Source organism: Lagenorhynchus albirostris, chromosome 8 (assembly GCF_949774975.1).
Source record: "Lagenorhynchus albirostris chromosome 8, mLagAlb1.1, whole genome shotgun sequence".
Classification (NCBI taxonomy): Eukaryota; Metazoa; Chordata; class Mammalia; order Artiodactyla; family Delphinidae; genus Lagenorhynchus; species Lagenorhynchus albirostris.
Window position 1 is genome coordinate 27829606 of NC_083102.1, and position 20505 is coordinate 27850110.

The 20505-nt window shown below is 37.3% G+C and overlaps 1 protein-coding gene across 8 annotated transcripts in view; it reads left to right on the forward strand.

The window, feature by feature from the left end:
- Nucleotides 1–20505, forward strand: part of CADPS2 (calcium dependent secretion activator 2) — a 477558-nt gene that overhangs the window by 289139 nt on the left and 167914 nt on the right. For all 8 annotated transcript variants that reach the window (XR_009541940.1, XR_009541942.1, XR_009541943.1 and 5 more), the window contains exons 10-11: nucleotides 13076–13184; nucleotides 14227–14427. Coding sequence is in view for 4 of the 8 variants with exons in the window: in XM_060156782.1 (XP_060012765.1) it covers nucleotides 13076–13184; nucleotides 14227–14427 (310 nt within the window). In the remaining 4 variants the exon portion in view is untranslated. The remainder of the gene's footprint in view (nucleotides 1–13075; nucleotides 13185–14226; nucleotides 14428–20505) is intronic.

A 20505-nucleotide genomic window follows, 5' to 3' on the forward strand; every position in this document is an offset into this window, starting at 1 on the left:
TCTATCTAACTCCCTGGTATGCGAAGATGGAGCAGAGTGGGGGCTGCAAGACTGCCTTTAGCTGGAAGCATGGGGAGCATGGTAAACCCCTGGCCCCTGTAGCTTATCCTTCAGCAGCATACATTAACTGTTAGTGCCAACTGATACTGACAGTTCTTTTCGTTCAGAGTGCAACTCCTCCAGTTTACCCTCACTCTGGAGACTGGCGAGCAAACCAGTAGCTACAAGGTGTTGACACTATTCTGAAGGATTCACTTGAATATATCCTACAGGTTCATTGTAGGGTTTGCCTCTGGAATGTGATTTAGCATGACCTTGCAAAAGAGATGGGCAAAAGTGAAGGTGCCTGGGGACGTTAGAGGAATCAAGCGCATAAAACACAGCATCATTTTATGGAAGCGGAACCAGGAGCCAATGAGTCGTAGTTAGTTGCTTCCTGAGCCAGAGTATTCGAAAGCCAAACTGCACTTTTTTCAGTTGTCTCCTGGGTCCGATTTCCTAATTGTCAGTGACAGCTTCGTTGGTCGTTGGTATTTTGTTACTCTTCCATCTGTACTCTTCATTAAAACTCTGGGCCCAATTATCTGTGATAGACTCCAGGACTGTTAGGGGACTTTTGAGATATTAGAGTAAACAAAATATTAAAAGAAGTACAAAATAATACATATTTAATACCATTTAAATTACCATGACTTTCAAAAGTAGGCGATCTCTCTAAAGCTGGAGGTTTTTTTGGCTTTGGGTTTTTTTCTTGGTATCTCTAAAGATTTTGAAATTGGTACTTAAACATATCCATCATGTTAAGAGATAATTGTATTATTTAAAGGTAGCTAGAAATACAATATGTAAAGCAGAAAACAGCAACTGAACCTGTACTTCAGGTTATATAAAGAAAAGAGCAACGTTGATGTAAGCGTTTTACACTGACTGAAAAAAACAAGTAGCCTTTTGGCGGGTAGTTTTTAAGGCTAGATCTTAAATAGCAAGCACATTTTTAGCACTTTAGGTGCGTTATGCATATTAATTCTGGATTGTTTAATGTGTGACAACACGAACATGATTTATATAAAGAGCTTTAGAGATTAATCTTTATTGTTTTAAGAGAATAATTTTTTTAAATATACATTGAAATATGTATTCAAGATAATGTCCATTAGAAATGGAGGGACTAATATCTAAAACTACATTTAAAAGCATCTCCAGTTTTTCTTCTCCCTCAGTTTCTTGTTCATTTACATATTCATTCAACAGGTATCTTCAGTAACATAGTCACTGTCTGCTTAATGGAAAGAAACAACGCATGAGACTGGGGAGAAATAGAAAGCTAAAGGGGGAGAGAACCAAGTGAGGCTGGAAAGCAGAAGGCTGAGGCGTGAAAGTCAACAGTCCTTAGTCATTCCCAGCATTGAAGCATACAGCCCCCAAATCGGGTCAATCCCCAAGTCAGTCAGGTATCTTCACACCTGTTGCAGAACAAACTGCATCTCTAACCTACAGTGAAATGACACTAGAAAGACACAAAAGCATAGAGAGAAGGTTGATGGTTCCCTGACAGTTGGATTTGATTTATTGGGAGACCACTGCGTAACAGGCAAGCATTGTGCTAGGTGCTCTATGTCAGTATCTCCAGTTCTCTCAAAGCCCTTTATAACATGAGTCATTGTTGTCTCTGTTTTACAGAAAATCAAACTGAACTATACAGGGCTTAAAGTAATTTGTCCAGAGTCTTGTCAAAGATAAGTTGGAAAGAATAAGGTTAAGCAGTTGAGGGGGATATGAAACTGGGACTTGGATTTGAAATGGCAGACTCATTTGTTAAGCCTGGCTTATCCCCCTTCACTTCCGATTGAAATGCTTCCAATATTGAAATACGATTGTCTTCAGAGAGCCCTTTTCTGGCCACATTATCAAAAATAGACTCCCTTCAATGACATACTCTTTGCTTTATTTTTCTTCAAAGCAATTCACCACCCAAAATTGTTGTAGGTATCTCCTTGTTTATTTGTAATTCAGTCTTCTCCACCTCACTATGTGAGATTGATTTTATTTTTCTAATTTTTTTTTCTGATTCTGGTGCTGGGGACATTGTTGTATCCTCAAGGCCTAGAAAAATACACTGTAGTTATTCAGTAAGTATTTGTTGAATGAATGAATGAATAACAGGGGAAAAATGACCCATAAGAACATGGAAGAAGATAATAAAAATTGTAGATGTACATGAAACTACAGCCCGTTACTTACCATTCTGACTAGTAAGGAATGAAAGACTAATTCTCACAGTTCTAAAAGGTATCAAGGAAGGACCAGATGTGTCTTCCGAAAAAAAGACCAGTTAGGCAGGAGCAGTCACATCAGTCTTCAAACTGTTTTCCTAGTATGTCCCTTAAATTAAATTTTTTACAACTATAGATCACTGTAAACTTTTTATCATAAATTTAAATAGTTGCAACGGATGCAGATTCTAAAATAAAACCATTAAATTAATCGTAAAAATGCTCAATAGAATTTACATGCTGTTGTGATTTTATATGCACCTGTAACCATTGCAAATTGTATATTATTAGCTTTTTCTCCTTGAATTCTTATGTCCATGGCTGTTCCCCAAAAGAATTTTATGCTTAGGAAATAAGTATTATGCATCAAAAAATTTTTATCACTCTATCACACTTCTCTGCAGTTAAAAATGTGTACAGGGCTTCCCTGGTGGCACAGTGGTTGAGAGTCCGCCTGCCGATGCAGGGGACACGGGTTCGTGCCCTGGTCTGGGAAGATCCCACATGCCGCAGATAGGCTAGGCCCGTGAGCCATGGCCGTTGAGCCTGCACATCCAGAGCCTGTGCTCCGCAACGGGAGAGGGCACAACAGTGAGAGGCCCATGTACCACAAAAAAAAAAAAAAAGATGTGTATGTTGCCTCGTATTTCCTTAACACTCAACTACTGAACTTAATAGAGTATATCTACAGAGATATACTGTAGATATACTCTATTTGATGGGAAATAGAGTATATCTACAGTATATGTAATTTGATGGGAAATTGTGTGACTTGAGAAGTAGTATACATCCAAGAAGTTGTTCATGAATAAAAGCACTAGAAAATATTATAGTATGGGTGGAGATTCAGAAAAGATACAATTCACCTTCCTGAAAATATTTAAAGTGGAGTTCCTGATATTTGAAAGGTGAATGAGTGTGGTATCTCAGAAATATCAAACTTAAAATATAAAAGAATTAAAGAGCATAATGATAAGAAATAGCTAAATCTAAATTACTGTTATAAAATATTTTGACTCAAAAACGTGAAAGATGATTCCTAAAATACGTTATAGGTATATGAAGTAATTAAGTAATAATAACAATATGTGAAAACTCAACTCCAGATTTTGTGAAAGTTAATGAATGGAGCGATAAAAATAAGCTACATTTTTCAAGTTCTATAAGACACAGTAAAAAATCATTTGTCTTTCAATAAATAGAGAAAAGATAGGGTCAATGATGTCTTTGAAAACTTTTAAAGTAACTAGTGTAGATTAAAAATAGGATGCCAGGGAAATTGTAGTAGCCATATTACAGAAGACAGCGATATATATGTATATATATGAATTTTTAGTATAAATGAGTTAAATGGACCTAGTAACATTCTTGGAGTGGGATAAAAACCAAAATCCGTGTGTGAGATACACCACAAACAAAAGGCCAAAACACAGAGAAAGTAGGATGACAGTATTAAATTCAGACCAATTAAAATTCAAGAGAAGTATTAAATATATGAAAGGATTATAATTTTATATTGTTTAAAGATATAGTTAACAGTACTATAAAACAAATGATGGTGATTTATTGAATATGTACCTGAGAGAAATGCCTCAACTTGCTTGCTGTTCAACTCACTTTTCTTTCTCTCCCCTACCCTTAGTAGTCTTTGATTATAGTTTCTTACAGATACCTAACTAAATATCTTATAGCTCTCTTAAATAGTAACTTTGCCAGAAATTAAGGGGCAATTGGCTTGTTACTTGGGAATACAGTTTTTAAGTTTCAGAATGTGAATTAGAATGTGGTATATCGTAAGGAGTACTTACTGGATTGAGGAGACTTGTGTTCTACACTCAAGATGACCATCTCCTTCTGGGTGACCTCAGGAAAGTCAGTTTCCACATCCGTGAACTCTCAAGTTGAGGTCACAACCTCGGGGATCCATAACCCTCATCCCTCAATACCAGTATGTTTCAGAGGATAATCATATGTTTTCTTTTCAGTGAAGTTTAGCTCTGAGAGTAACTATTTGTCACTTAGTGAGACTTGAGTCCTCTAGGTATCACAGCCTCTAGTTTCCAAAGTATTAAAAATCCTCACCACATGATTGAAATCTGTAATTCTAGCAAATGTAACAATATTTTATTCCATTGGTGAATTTTTACTGATTAAGTAAATACCTTGTAGAATGTTAGGACAATACTATCAAAAAGTGTTGCACCCTGGTGGTGCAGTGGTTAAGAATCCGCCTGCCAATGCAGGGGTCACGGGTTTGAGCCCTGGTCCGGGAAGATCCCACATGCTGCAGAGCAACTAAGCCCATGCGCCACAACTACTAAGCCTGCATACCACAACTACTGAAGCCCACACACAGCAACGAAGTCCCAACTCAGCCAAAAAATTAATTAATTAATTTTAAAAAAAAGTAAATCTATAATGTTGAGGAGTACAATCCCATGTATTATTATATAATGTGTATCTGATATATGTGAGTAAGATCTGGGATTTTGAATGAAATTATACATTTTATGATGTTCCACTACAATTTTAAAACTGCTTACTGTTTTTTTCTGATCAGTTTTCAGTTTACAGTACATTTTATTATTTTGGCCTTGTTTTTTTCTCTAAGTAGAAATACATAAAATATAGACAGATCTCTTTACTTTTATGAACCACCTATTTTTGAGAGAGTTAAGAATTTCTTTTTAATATGAATAGTCACTCCCTAACTAGTTGTTTCCCATATTATTTTTTGCTATTTTATCTGTTGTTTCACTTTGTTTTTCCTGCATTTTCTTAGCATTTTGATGGCTTTATGACTGTGGCCACATCACAGCTGTGTATCCTGAAGGAGTAAGATCTGGGTCCCGTGGCCCTCACAGGTGTGCCCATCACATAATGGGTACTCAAGACAGGCTCTTTAGATGAAGGAATGAATTTGGCCTCATGTTCATTATTTCCTGAACATTTTAAGTGGAGTGTTTGACATTCAAAAAATCAAATATCATTTGTATGCCAAGTAGTGGAGGAGCCATTTAAGTACACGTTGGGTAATTTGGGCTGCTGGATTATTAGTATTATTTTTTTTTAACAAGATAAGTATGTGATGTGTACTTTCAGATAGAATACATTTTCAAATGTGGCTTCATAGAATATTTATCAAACTGAAATAAGTTGGATTTCGTGGAGAAATTAAAAGGCAGGGACTATATGCCAGACAGTGTAGGAGCCAGTGAGGCAAAAACAGGGAACAACACACAGGAAATGCAGTTAGAAAGGTAAAGGGGACACGTTTGTCAGGGTCTTGGAAGGGGGAGTAGGGTTTTACTAGATAAAGAAATACATGGAAAGTGGGATTTTAAAGGCGAAGGTGATATTTTCCTGCTCAGCAGTTCAGGTGAAGAAATGCATAGAAGTGGGCGAGTCTTGCCGGAGAGCCTGTCTGGAGTAGCAGATGCAGTGGTTGCTTGTACTCCAGCTAGTAATTACTGGAGATTGTTGCTAACCCTCGCAAGGAAGGCAGACCTCTCTCCCAGCGGGTTCCAGATCGTTCCTGTGGTGACTTGTCAGGAGACTTTCTTTTAGTCAGGTTTTGAAGACTCTCCAAAAGAATGAAATGGAAAACATGAATGATTTGCTTAATAAATATTTCTATTTTGTTAATAATTGATCACAAAATGATGACTTTGGAATAGTCTCTGGTGGCTAATAATTATGTTTTAATTATAAGACAAATTTGAACATATGTTTGGTTTTATATACTATCCATCATAGATTTTTTTTTTTCCTGGAATGTGGTGAAAAAGACACGTATAGTCTCTCTCATGCATATAAAACTTAGACCTACTATTCAGAAACTCCATAAAACAAAATTAGAATCAAGAGTTAGCCAAAGGGTTTAAATTGGTGGTGTTGGCTAGTCATAAAAATAATGCTAAGAATTATTTTATGGCAAACATCTAGAAATATGATATAATACACATCTTTTTACATACGTAACTGTAAGAAGAAAGGAAAACCTCAGGGACCAAATAGTGAAGCTTGTGAGTTGACGTTGTGGCTGTCCTGGGGCTGGGGTATGGGACAAGGGATATTGATGTTGGTCTGTCAGGGGCTAGGGATTTTATTGTTCACTCCAAGAGAAAGAAAACATACCCTGAGGCGTTCTCAAAGTGGGAATTTGGAACAGAGACTTTCTCCTAAAGAACTTAAAAGAGTTAGATTTCAGGGAAATGGTAGACTAGAAAAAGCCTGCCCTCAGGCTGGTAAATTTCTGTTTGGCCTTAGGTTTGGAATGTGGAGTAAAATAGATGCCTGAGAATGTAACTGTTAGCCTTGACTCAGAAAGTTTTGAAGTTCTAATTTATTTCTCCAAATATAAGGGAAACATCCAGGTTAAGAAATTAACGTAAAAAAATACTTCTGGATTGGTGATACATCTGAGGCATTAAAAAAAAATTTTTTTTTTTTAGAGAAATGATCCCTTAACCTAGGCTTTATAAGAGATCTACAGATAAAACTGTGCTGGATGTGAGCTCGTAATTTAAAATTATAGAATAATAAACTATTTGCACCCCCAAGAATTTCAGTAATAGAAATATCACATATATAAACTATAAAATAATTGTATTTAAGGCATTGAAACTTACAAGTGGGTTCAGAAGTATAAGAAAAGAACAAAACAACAGAAAAGAACGTTAACACTATGAAATAATAAACAAGCAGGTTTGGAAAGGGACTATGCACAACTACTAACTAAAAATGTAAAGCAGTCATTGAAATTACACCCTTATTGGACATGTTAAACAGTAGGTTAGACACATCTGAAGAGCAAGTTAGTCATGTAATTAATGATAGCGTATTAGTTATAATCTGAAGAAATAACTCAGAATTCAGCATACAGAAATGCAGAAACATGAAACATGTAAAGAGGTTAAAAGATGTGGAGGAAAGAATCTACAGTTTCAAGATACTTCTGATAGAATTGGAAGAAAAGGCAGTATACAGGAAAAATGGGACAGATTCAACCTTTGAAAAAATACTGAACAAGATTCTAAAATTGATACAAGTCATGCATTATCAGATATAAGAAATACAACAAATACTAACTACGATAAATATAAAAGTAGAAATTTTGCAGCGCAACTGCAGGACAACAGAGATAAAGAGAACATTTAAGAGAAACCAGAGAGAAAAGGCAGATTAACTACAAGGGAACCACAACTGGATTTCCATCAGACTTTTCAACTTAGATATATAAGCCTTCTGACAATGGGGTAGTATCTTCAAAGTGCTGAAAGATTACTAGCCTAAAATACTATATATAACCAACTAAACCATCATTAATAAGTAAGGGAGAATTAAAGACATTTTAAAAGAAAAAGAAAAACTGACTCAGGTTTTGCTAAAAGGAAGGAAGAAGGAAATTGAACTCAGAATGATGGAGTGTAATTCAAGAAATAATGGTCACAAAAAAAATATGGGTAAAGACAAGGGCGAGGGCCTCCCTAGTGGAGCAGTGGATAAGAATCTGCCTGCCAATGCAGGGGACACAGATTCCTTCCCTGGTCCAGGAAGATCCCACACGCCGCGGAGCAACTAAGCCTGTGTGCCACAACTACTGAGCCCACGTGCCTAGAGCCCGTGCTCCGCAACAAGAGTAGCCCCTGCTCGCCGCAACTAGAGAAAGCCCACAGACAGCAAGGAAGACCCAACGCAGCCAAAATAAATAAATAAAAATTAGAAAAAGACAAGGGCAAATAAATATTGACTAGATAAGATAACATTTGATAATGAATATTTTCTGACTAAATGTTAATATTAGTATATTAATAATAGTATTAGTACAGTAATATTTAGTATTACTTAATACTAAGTATTAAGTATACTTAGTATACTTAAGTATAATTAAGTATTACCTTATTTATTACTAAAATAAGGTAGAATTAGCATATAATGAGCACTGCTTTGTAAGATGGGAGCTGGTGATAGAAGCAAAGCACTCAGTTTTCTACACTTAGGAGATGAGTTAAAAGCAAAAGATAGATATCTGGCCATCATCCCCATTCTTAACACCGCTTCTAAAACCCTGAGAGTTTCCTAAGTAATGAGAGTGATAAAGGTGTTATGTTGATGCAGTGACTTTGGGAAGCACCTTTGGCTGGTTGTCAGGAGAAACAACCACAGGATTAGAGGGCTGGAATTTTCAGTCCCACCCACCCTGACCTCTGGGGCAGGGAGAGGGGTTGGTGGTTGAATAAATCTCCAGTGATCAGTGATTTAATCAATCATGTCGATGTAATGAAGCTTCAAAAACCCAAAAGGAGGGTGTTCAAGAGAGCTTCCAGGTTGGTGAACACATGGAGATCTGGGGAGGATGGAGTGCTGAGAGAGAGCATGGACACTCCTCACTGTTTCTCCATACCTCGCCCCATGCATCTCTTCTATCTGGCATTTCCTGAGTTATATTCTTTTATAATAAGCCTGTGATCTAGTAAGTAAATGGGTTTCTTGAGTTTTATCAGTCTCTCTAGCAAATTAATTGAACCCGAGGGGGTGTGTGGGGCAATACTGGGAACCTCTGATCTATAGCCATTTGGTCAGAAGTACAGGTAACAACTTGGACTTGCAACTGGCCTCTGAAGCACAGGAGGGGGTCATGGGAACCTCCAGTCTGTAACCGGTTGACCAGAGCACAGGTAAACAACCTAGGCTTGCAACTGGCATCTCAAGTAGCGGGAGTGGGAGGGCAAGCTTTTCAGACTGAACCCTTCACCTGTGGAATCTGATGCTATCTCCTGGCAGATAGTATCACAATTGAGTTAAGTTGTAGGAAAACCAGCTGCTGTCCAGAGCATTGTTTGGTGGTGGTATAGAAACCACCCCTCACCCTCTCCCCACACACAGGTTGGAGCTAGGTCCAGGAACCTACAAGAACTTACATGTAAAATAAAAGTTTTAAAGCATGAGTGGAAATAATAAACACAAAATTCAGCATAATGATTACCTGTGGGGAGAGAGAAAAGGAAATGGGTTTGAGTAGGTGTAATATGTAGGCATTAACATTTTCTGTCCGGAGGAGCCGGGGTCGGGGGTGGGGGCTTAAAGCATATATATATATATATGTGTATATATATATATATACAAGAAGTTATGATTGAACAAAGCTGAATGGGGGGTATATACATGTTAATATATTATCATGTTTTTTACGCTTGAAATATTTCATAATATTTTTAAGCTAACACTATGTTAAATCACTTTATGGAAGAATGGTGGGATTTTGGACTAAGTTAAGTAAGAGAGTGAGTTGCTTTTCAGAATAAATAATGGAAGTATAATGTTACAGTTTACCACTTACCAACACCCCCTAAAGAAACACCCACAGTCATACCTTTTTACACAAAGAAACTGAAGCTCCGATGGGAGCCAGTGGGTTTCATCTGTAAGCCTTAGGCATGTGCAGGTGAGAAAGTGAATTCATTGGCCATCTATAAGATACGGAAAGCAAAAAGAAAAGGAAGTCTAAGAGTAGTAAGAACTGCAAGTGTTTCAAGTTATTGGACTCGCTGTTCCCAAAAAAGCTTTGGTTTTTTTCCCAAAATAGAAAAAGTCTCATTATAAAGTAATTAATATTCTTAAAAAAAAACTTTAAACACTGAAAAAAGTAACTTTAAATGACCTATAATTGTACTATCTAATAATAATCACTATTTATAGTTTCAGTATACATCCTTCTATTCATATGTATATAGAGTGTTTACCCAAAAAAGCACACTCTACATTTTTAAAATCCGCTCTTCATGTTATCTTAGAAATAGTTTCATGTCCAGAAAAAAAAAAAACGTCATATTTCTTTCAGTGGCTGTATGGCATTATACTCCTGTGTGGTTATACCATAATGTATTTAATCAAACCACTGTTGGTTTTTCCAGTTTTTTCTCATATGCAATGCTGCCGTGAACACACTGCACATGCATCTTTGAGTATTTGTCCATTTGTTTCCTTGGGTAAGTTCCTGGAAGGAAATTAGCTGGATCAAGTGTTCAGAATCCATCATAAGTCTTTTGGTATCAGTCAGGGTTCTCCAGAAAGGCCAGCAGGCTAGAAACTCAGGCAGGAGTCAATGCTGCAGTCTTGAGGCAGAATTTCCTCTTCTCCAAGTAACCTCAGTTTTTGCTCTTATCTACAAATCACCCCACATTGATATTAGTTCTTTGTTGAATATATACTTTGCATACACCTTTTTACTTTCTTCAGGGTATCCTTTAATGAGGAGACGTTCTTAATTTTAGTGTTAGTTCATGTAATCTATTTTTTTTCTTTCTTAATTAGTTCCTTTTTCAGTCCTCTTTAAGTAATCTTCATCTACTGAAAGGTGTGCTTATGTTTCCTTAGTTTTAATTTCTGTTCAAAAGTGGGAAAGGGAACTCTCATTAAGCAAAGTGTCTTCCCTGGAAACCTGTGTTGTAGGAAATTTTGCAATTAGGTATCAATCCACCAGACATCTTTTTCTCCTGCTTGGAGCAGCACCTCCCCCCCACTGCTTTGGGGGAACTTCTAAGAGCCTGCCCACTGTAGCATTCAGTAGTCTTTGCCACAGACCCAGACTGGGCTAACAGTGGTACTTTTGCCCCTTGGCCACAGTGAATGGTCCACATACGGCCTTACACCTAAGCTGAGGCAATCAGAGGTGGCTGCGGAGCTGTTGGCAGCTATGGTTCTAGCCCGGTGAGACTTCAGGGTAAGAACATGAAGCCAGTTCCTCAAGAGAAGCAAAGCAGAGAGACAGCAGACCTTGGCCATGTTGAGTCCCTGGCTGCCTAAAACCTTAACTCCACCCTGGACCTTCCTGTGGGGTTGGCTATGTGGCCCAATAAATTTCCAACACTTATTAAGATCTTTCTTACTTTGGTTAAGTCTTGAAATATGTGTGCTTGAAAATGTGGTTCCATGATTGTATGTTTGAGAATGCTCAAATATGTCTCATTCTTGGAGATTCACAATGTGTACTAGCATATTAAAGGCTGTAAAGAACCTGCAGTAAAAGAAGCCTGTTTGTCTTTATTTAACCTGATGATTCCCCAACTTTTTTTTAATTGAAGTGTAGTTGACGTACAATATTATGTAAGTTACAGGTGTACAATATAGTGATTTACAGTTTTTAAAGGTTATACTCCATTTATAGTTATTATAAAATATTGACTATCTTCCTGTGTTATACAATATAACCTTGTAGCTTATTTTATGCATAGTAGTTTGTACCTCTTAATCCCCTCCCCCTCCCCCCTTCTCTCTCCTCACTGGTAACCACTAGTTTGTTCTCTGTATCTGTGAGACGGCTGCTTTTTTTGTTATATTCATTAGTTTGTTGTATTTTTTAGATTCCACCTGTAAATTGTATCATACAGTGTTTGTCTTTCTCTGCCTTATTTCACTTAGCATAATGCCCTCCAAGTCCATCCATATTGCTGCAAATGGCAAATTTTCATTCTTTTTTATGGCTGAGTAATATTCTATTGTGTATATAAACCACATCTTCTTTGTCTGTTCATCTCTTTCTGGACACTTAGGTTGCTTCCATACCTTGACAATTGTGAATAATGCTGCTAGGAGCATTGGGGTGCATGTATCTTTTTGAATTAGTGGGTTTTTGTGTGGGGTTTTTTTTTTTTCGGATATATACCCAGGAGTAGAATTGCTGGGTCATATGGTTGTTCTATTTTTAGTTTTTTGAGGAACCTCCATACTGTTCTCCACAGTGGCTGCACCAATTTACATTCCCACCACCAGTGCACAAGGGTTCCGTTTTCTCCGCATCCTCTCCAACATTTTTGTTTGTGGTCTTTTTGAAGATAGCCATTCTGACAGGTGTGAAGTGATACCTCACTGAGGTTTTGATTTGCACTTCCCTAATGATTAACGATGTTGAGCATCTTGTCACGTGCCTGTTGGCTCTCTGCATGTCCTCTTTGGAAAAATGTCTATTCAAGTGTTCTCCCCACTTTTTTAATCAGGCGGTTTGGTTTTCTTGATATGGAGTTGTATGAGCTGTTTTTATGTTGGATATTAATCCCTTATCGGTCATATCATTTGCAAATATTTTCTCCTATTCAGTAGGTTGTCTTTTCATTTTGTAGATGGTTTCCTTTGCTGTGCAAAAGCTTATGTTTAATTAAGGCCCATTTCTTTATTTTTGCTTTTATTTCCTTTGCTTTAGGAAACAGATCAAAAAAAATATCGCTGCAGTTTATGTCAGAGTGTTCTGCTTATGTCTCCCTCTAGAAGTTTTATGGTCCCAAACTTATTTTTAACACAACTATTTTTTTTATGGCTCTTCTGTTAATAAATAGCTCATGGAATCTTGGCCAGCAGGTCATCAAACTGGGAAATGCTGGGTCATAGGCATGAAAGGCCTAACTGCAAGTTGATAAATGAAAGGTGCTTAATCTCTGAGCAAGGTTTAAAAAATGTGAACATTTAATAATTTATATGCAAATCATATGTTTGGGGGTTTTTTTGGTCAAAGAGTCTTCTGATAAAGAAAAAACTAGAAGATAAATTTAATGTAGGGGCTTCCCTGGTGGCACAGTGGTTGAGAGTCCGCCTGCCGATGCAGGGGATACGGGTTCGTGCCCCGGTCCGGGAAGATCACACACGCCGCGGAGAGGCTGGGCCCGTGAGCCATGGCCGCTGAGCCTGCGCGTCCGGAGCCTGTGCTCCGCAACGGGAGAGGCCACAGCAGTGAGAGGCCCGCATGCCGCAAAAAAAAAAAAAAAAAAATTAATGTAACCAATATGTAAACTTTTTTTCTCATGCAGGTTAGCCAATACACCTTTGCTATGTGCAGTTATAGAGAAAAAAAGTCTGAACCACAAGAATTAATGCAGCTTGAAGGATACACTGTGGATTACACAGATCCCCACCCAGGTAATTCTTAGTTGAATCACTTTCCCTGCCTCTCATGTATTCATGAAATTGTCATAAATATCCTGTGTCTACTCTCCATTTCAAACTCCATTCAGTGAATGGTACATATTCCATTTATATACCTAGACAAGATTTGATAGGATTTGAATTATATCTTTATGAGGCTACTTAGTTTTAGCCATAACTCATTATCTCTGTTATCTCAGTACAAGGATGAAATATGTGAAAGTTACTGTAACGGGGAAATTATATGAGAAATATCAGCAGTGCTTTCAGAAACTTCTTTACTGAAAAGCAAAAGGTACAAGAGACAGAAACAGGGAAAGAAATAGCTAATGAATAACTGTATATTATATACTACTAATTTTCTCCCCAGCATCACATTCTTGTACTTCTCTCCCTCCCTCCTAATATATTAATGCTGTGTATAGTACTGGACACTCAGTGCTTGAGATGAGTGAGTGAATGAATAAGTGAATGAATGAATGAATGAATATATGGAGATTAATGAAATTAATAAAGTGAGGTTAAGAAATATAGAGATACTAATGAATAGATTAAGAAATTATTATAGATTAAAAATAGAAGTCAGTGATCACATTCACCGATCGATCACTTAAAATGCAAAATATCTTCTCTGTGAAAGAATTTTGCAAAAGTAAAATTCCATGCAACGTAAGTATCATTTTTGTCTTGCCTGTATTTTTTTTACTGCTAAACTGGTCATATATATCTCCTGCATATAGAATGAGGAATGTGCCGGCAGATAATGACTTTCTTCTCCGACATGGAATATCAGACTTTGCTATGCATTCCTTTGGGGTAGGTTTGTATGTCTTGCAGAATGCTGCTTTGTTACGAACGGTTCCCTAAGCTAATTTTAATTTCCAAAGTGATATGGAAGTGTATAGCGTCGCCTTATTGTTTTCCTTCAATTCTTGGATTCTGGATTTGATCCTCAACTGAAAATGATTCAAGGCATTGAGCTCAAAATCTGCCAATTGTGTACATTTTAAACAATGTCTTTGTTTTTCCTCCACAGGCCTTCAGGGTGGTCAGATGTTCTTCAATGCTGTTAAAGAAGGAGACACTGTAATATTTGCAAGTGAGGATGAACAGGATAGAATATTGTGGGTTCAGGCCATGTATAGGGCCACAGGTCAATCGTACAAACCCATTCCTGCAGTTCAGGCCCCGAAGCTGAATCCTAAAGGAGGAACTCTCCATGCAGATGCTCAACTTTGTAAGTTTGGTTGAAAAATAATTTGATTATCAATTAATAACCTTAATAAGATATAAAATTGCCTGAGTCAAATTTGTTCAGTATTATAGTTTACATCATTAACTGATTCCTAATTGAATAAGAATAGTTCATTTTAGTAGTCATAGAATCAGTTATCTAATTTTTCAGACAAACCTGGAATAAATGGTGCCTATGATTTCCAGTCATGAATTTGCCAAGCACTGGGATGTCTCTGGGAATCTCAAGAGCATAAAAGAAAATTGATTTTAACTTACTGTAATTTTAACTTAACGTGTTCTATTGAAATGGGAAAAGTATTGCAAAATCAAACTGGCATTAAGATTCCAGAATACCAAAATGATGGACCATAACTTTCTAGAGTTGTTCCTAACAAACCAAAAGGATAATAGGCCTACTTTCTGTTGTAGGTCGGAAAAAAAAAGTCATCAAGGCAACTTTCTTTTTCTAGATACCTTTATATTCATGCCATTTTCTCGATGCTAATGTAAATCATTAAGAACTAAATTTTTCATTTTAATTTACAAGTAATTAATAACAAATTATGTAATAATGATAGAAACATTTTCAAATGTAGCTTTAATAATCATTAAACCAAATGTTTTCACTTGTTATACTCCTTTTTAAAACTTCTCTGGTTCCTTCTGTAATATAATAAATCAGTTTGTCTTTAACTGTAAGCTCAAATTGGAACTTTTCATTCAACACCCTTCTACTCTCAAGATTCTTCTCCAGGGAGCAGCATTTTGACATTCATTATTTTCTTCTCTCTTTAGTTTCTTCTCTCTTCTCATACTTTTCCTGCAGCACATAACTATTTTCTGTTCTTTTTTAGACACCCGATAGTATTACATTTAGACATCTTAAACAAAGGTACTTTAGGCCAAATAAAGATGGAATATGAGCTCAACTCCAGATTCCTGCATGCTTTAGGCTTCGAAGTGTACACCTTTAAACTTATCCCGATCCATCTTCAAGTGATGCTGGTGCTTCATACGTAGTATATGCATCTCACAATTGTATACGTCCATATCTCCCTTCCTGGCCCCTGCACACTTCTGGTCATACATCTTACTTCTACAAATGTTGTAAACCCCACAATACATTGATATTATTATTATGCCTTAAACAGTCAATTACCTTTTAAAGAAATTTAAATAATAAGAGAAAATGTTGTATACTCAACCGTGTAGCTACCATTCCTAGCACTCTGTATTCTCTTATAGAGATAGTTCACTTCTGAAAGGACTTCCTTTGACTTTTCTGTAGTGCTTTCAGCTTTTTTCTATATGAAAATGTCATTATTTTACCTTCACTTGGAAAGATGCTTCTTTTCAGTACTTTAAAGACTTTGCTCCACTCTCTGCTAACTTGCTTTTTTTTCTCCTGATGAGAAATGTGCTATCATTTTTGTTTCTTCCTCTGTATATAATGTGGTTTTTTTCTCAAGCTGCTTTAAAGATTTTCTCTTAATCACTGGTTTTGAGCAATTTGATTATAATGTGCCTTGGTGTAGGTTTTTTTTTTTTTTCGGTACGCGGGCCTCTCCCTGTTGTGGCCTCTCCCGTTGCGGAGCACAGGCTCCGGACGCGCAGGCTCAGCGGCCATGGCTCACGGGCCCAGCCACTCCACGGCATGTAGGATCTTCCCGGACCGGGGCACGAACCCGTGCCGCCTGACTCTCAACTGCTGCGCCACAAGGGAAGCCCAGCCTTGGTGTGGTTTTGGTTAATTGTCTCCAGTTCTGGACCAAGACTATTCTTAAAGACCCCAACTGCTGACCAGTGAACTTTGAGGTTTTATTTCCTGGCTGTTGGGAACAAGCACTGCTCCAGGCTCTGTGTGATGCTCCAGGCTCTGTGAATCTGGGGCATTGGCCCGTCTAATCCTTTAGGGTGGTTCTTTCCCCATCCTCGTATTGTTGCCTCCCTTGCGTGAGGTGGTCAGTATTCATTTGAATACGAAACGGGGCAGCGAGAGGGAACAGTAGTCTTTCCTGCAAACTCCAGCAGCCTTGGCCTTCCGGAACTGTCAACTCCATCTTTTCAACTCAGGGAGACCACTGGCTCTCCCTGGGTTCTCCTTCCCTGAGCCACAGCTTTGAAAGTTTCTCCTGGCATTAACCTGGGGCAACTAAAAGGCTCATCTCATTTGTTTCCCCACCTCTTAGGAATCACTCTCCTATGTTGCACGATGTCCAAAATTTTGAGAACATTTTAAAAAATATTTTTACATGAATTTTTAGTGGTTTCAGGTAGGAAGTTTAATCTGTTGTTCATGACACTGTCTTAATCAGAAGCAGAGTGATTGTTTTCTTCGTTAGAGCAGTGTTTCTCAATCTCAGCAAGACTATCCTTTTGGGCCAGATAATTCTTTGTTTCAGGGGTTGCGGGGAGGGCTGTCCTGTGTATTATAGGATGTTTACCATCATGCCTGTCTCCTACCCACTAGCTGCCTGTAGCACCTGATCGCACTGCCCCCCCCCCCAGGTCTAACGACCAAAAATATCTCTAGACATTGTCAAATGTTCCAGGGGACAGGGGAAAAGGTGGAGAAGGTTTACCCCCATTTGAGAACTGCCGAGTTCGGGTGACTTGAAAATTATTTTTGTGAAAATGTTTCCCTCATTCACTTGTGTTCCAGTATTTTTTCTTTACATCTTGTGTGCAAGGAATACCCAAGGATTGTGCTGGTATCATAAAGGATATCAACCATCTTACACACAATGGCAAGAAAAGTGGACAGGAACCACTGGTCTAGAACATTGATATCATGACTACATGATACAGAATTACTGAGTAAAGGATCTAATAATCAGTTTATTCAGATAGCCATATAATTTCTTTCTAGCAAAACCTTTCTATTAGATAACAATGTGTTGTCAAGGCAGTGTTGATCAGGCTAAGTGGAACTGAATTTTCTAGCCCCTTGATAAAATTGTTTTTAAAAAGCTAAATTTGTTCTAAAAAGCCAAACTGTTCCAGTCGCGTTAAGAGCTTTCTTGTATTCCAGGCTCTTAGTAAAGTTTTCTGTCAGAGCAGACCATGCTGTTTTACCTTTCTTTAAAAAAGAAAAAAGAAAAAAAAAAGAGAGAAAGAAAAGGAAAGAAGAAAGAAAAATCTGTTTCTGTCTCATCCAAATGAGCTACTGACCATGACCTTCATCACAGATGCGACTTGACTGCCCCAGAGAGTAGTTTTCCCTTTAGTATTTTCCTCCCTTCCTTGGCTTCTGTATTATTTATTTTTCTCTTTCTTGATCATCTCTCGGAAGAACAACTTTTAGAGTCATTAGTGGAAACTGAGAAAATAACATGAAATTAAAATGACTCAAAATAAACGTTTCTAAACATTTATTTAAATGTTTAAATATGTTTTTCATTTCTTTGCTGACCTATATAGCTGGTAAGGGTAAGTATTTTTATGATATTTTTTGCTTCACTATATTAAATTTTTTGTAATGATGGGATTTTTTGTAACATCTTTATTAGGGTATAACTGCTTTACAATGTTGTGTTAGTTTCTGCTGTATAACAAAGTGAATCAGCTATATGTATACATATATCCCCATATCCCCTCCCTCTTGCGTCTCCCTCCCACCCTCCCTATCCCACCCCTCTAGGTGGTCACAAAGCACCGAGCTGATCTCCCTGTGCTATGCGGCTGCTTCCCACTAGCTAGCTATTTTACGTTTGGTAGTGTATATATGTCCATACCACTCTCTCACTTCATCCCAGCTTACCCTTCCCCCTTCCTGTGGCCTCAAGTCCATTCTCTATGTCTGTGTTTTTATTCCTGTCCTGCCCCTAGGTTCATCAAAACCTTTTTTTTTTTTAGATTCCATATATATGTGCTAGCATACAGCATTTGTTTTTCTCTTTCTGACTTACTTCACTCTGTATGACAGACTCTAGGTCCATCCACCTCACTACAAATAACTCAGTTTCGTTGTTTTTTATGGCTGAGGAATATTCCATTGTATATATGTGCCACATCTTCTTTATCCACTCATCTGTCAATGGACACTTAGGTTGCTGCCATGTCCTGGCTATTGTAAATAGAGCTGCAATGAACAGTGTGGTACATGACTCTTTTTGAATTAAGGTTTTCTCAGGGTATATGCCCAGTAGTGGGATTGCTGGGTCGTTCAGGAACCTCCATACCGTTCTCATAGTGGCTGTATCAATTTACATTCCCATCAACAGTGCAAAAGGTTTCCCTTTTCTCCACACCCTCTCCAGCATTTATTGTTTGTAGATTTTTTGATGATGGCCATTCTGACCAGTGTGAGGTGATACCTCATTGTAGTTTTGCTTTGCATTTCTCTGATGATTAGTGATATTGAGCATCCTTTCATGTGTTTGTTTGCAATCTGTATATCTTCTTTGGAGAAAAGTCTATTTAGGTCTTCTGTCCATTTTTGGATTGGGTTGTTTGTATATTTTGGAGATTAATCCTTTGTCAGTTGCTTCATTTGCAAATATTTTCCTCCATTTGGAGAGTTGTCTTTTCATCTTGTTTATGGTTTCCTTTGCTGTGCAAAAGCTTTTAAGTTTCATTAGGTCCCATTTGCTTATTTTTATTTCCATTTCTCTAGGAGGTGGATCAAAAAGGAGCTTGCTATGATTTATGTCGTAGAGTGTTCTGCCTATGTTTTCCTCTAAGAGTTTTATAGTGTCTGGCCTTACATTTACATCTTTAATCCATTTTGAGTTTATTTTTGTATATGGTGTTAAAGAGTGTTCTAATTTCATTCTTTTACATGTAGCTGTCCAGTTTTCCCAGTACCACTTATTGAAGAGGCTGTCTTTTCTCCATTGTTGCCTCCTTTATCAAAGATAAGATGACCAGTTGTGCGTGGGTTTGTCTCTGGGCTTTCTATCCTGTTCCATTGAGCTGTATTTCTGTTTTTGTGCCAGTACCATACTGTCTTGATGACTGTAGCTTTGTAGTATAGTCTGAAGTCAGGGAGCCTGATTCCTCCAGCTCCATTTTTCTTACTCAAGATTGCTTTGGCTATTCGGGGTCTTTTGTGTTTCCATACAAATTGTGAAATTTTTTCTTCTAGTTATGTGAAAAATGCCATTGGTAGTTTGATAGGGATTGCATTGACTCTGTAGATTGCTTTGGGTAGTATAGTCATTTTCACAGTGTCGATTCTTCCAGTCCAGTAGCATGGTGTATCTCTCCATCTGTTTGTATTGTCTTTAATTTCTTTCATCAGTGTCTTATAGTTTCTGCATACAGGTCTTTTGTCTCCTTAAGTAGGTTTATTCCTAGGTTTACTCCTTAGGTAGGAATAAACCTAGGTTTATTCCTAGTTTTATTCTTTTTGCTGCAGTGGTAAATGGGAGTTTCTCCTTAATTTCTCTTTCAGATTTTTCATCATTAGTATATAGGAATGGAAGATATTTCTGTTCAGGAATTTTGTATCCCACTACTTTACCATATTCATTGATTAGCTCTACTAGTTTTCTGGTAGCATCTTTAGGATTCTTTATATATAGTATCATGTCATCTGCAAACAGTGACAGTTTTACTTCTTCTTTTCTGATTTGGATTCCTTTTATTTCTTTTTCTTCTCTGATTGCTGTGGCTAAAACTTCCAAAACTATGTTGAATAATAGTGGTGAGAGTGGGCATCCTTGTCTTGTTCGTGATTTTAGAGGAAATGGTTTCAGGTTTTCACCATTGAGTATGATGTTGGCTGTGGATTTGTCATATAATGATAAGATTTTTTAAAGTAATATCATGATCTTGTTTATGGTATCATGATACTGCTTTCTAGGCAAACCTGGAATATTTACATTAACTTTACCATTTATGAAACAGAAATGTTTATTTTTGCCACAACAGGAAAGTAGAAACAAACTAATATCTATCATTCATGTGGGCATAAAGGAAACGGCTATGAAGGTGTTAACCACAGCATGCAAAAAATTCTCTGTAATGTTTAGTAGAAAAATGCTAAATTATATATGTGATGCTCTTTTCACTCTATTAAAAAAGATTTTTAAATATATGTAGAATGATACCTAAAATATTTACATTGGATGCGTTT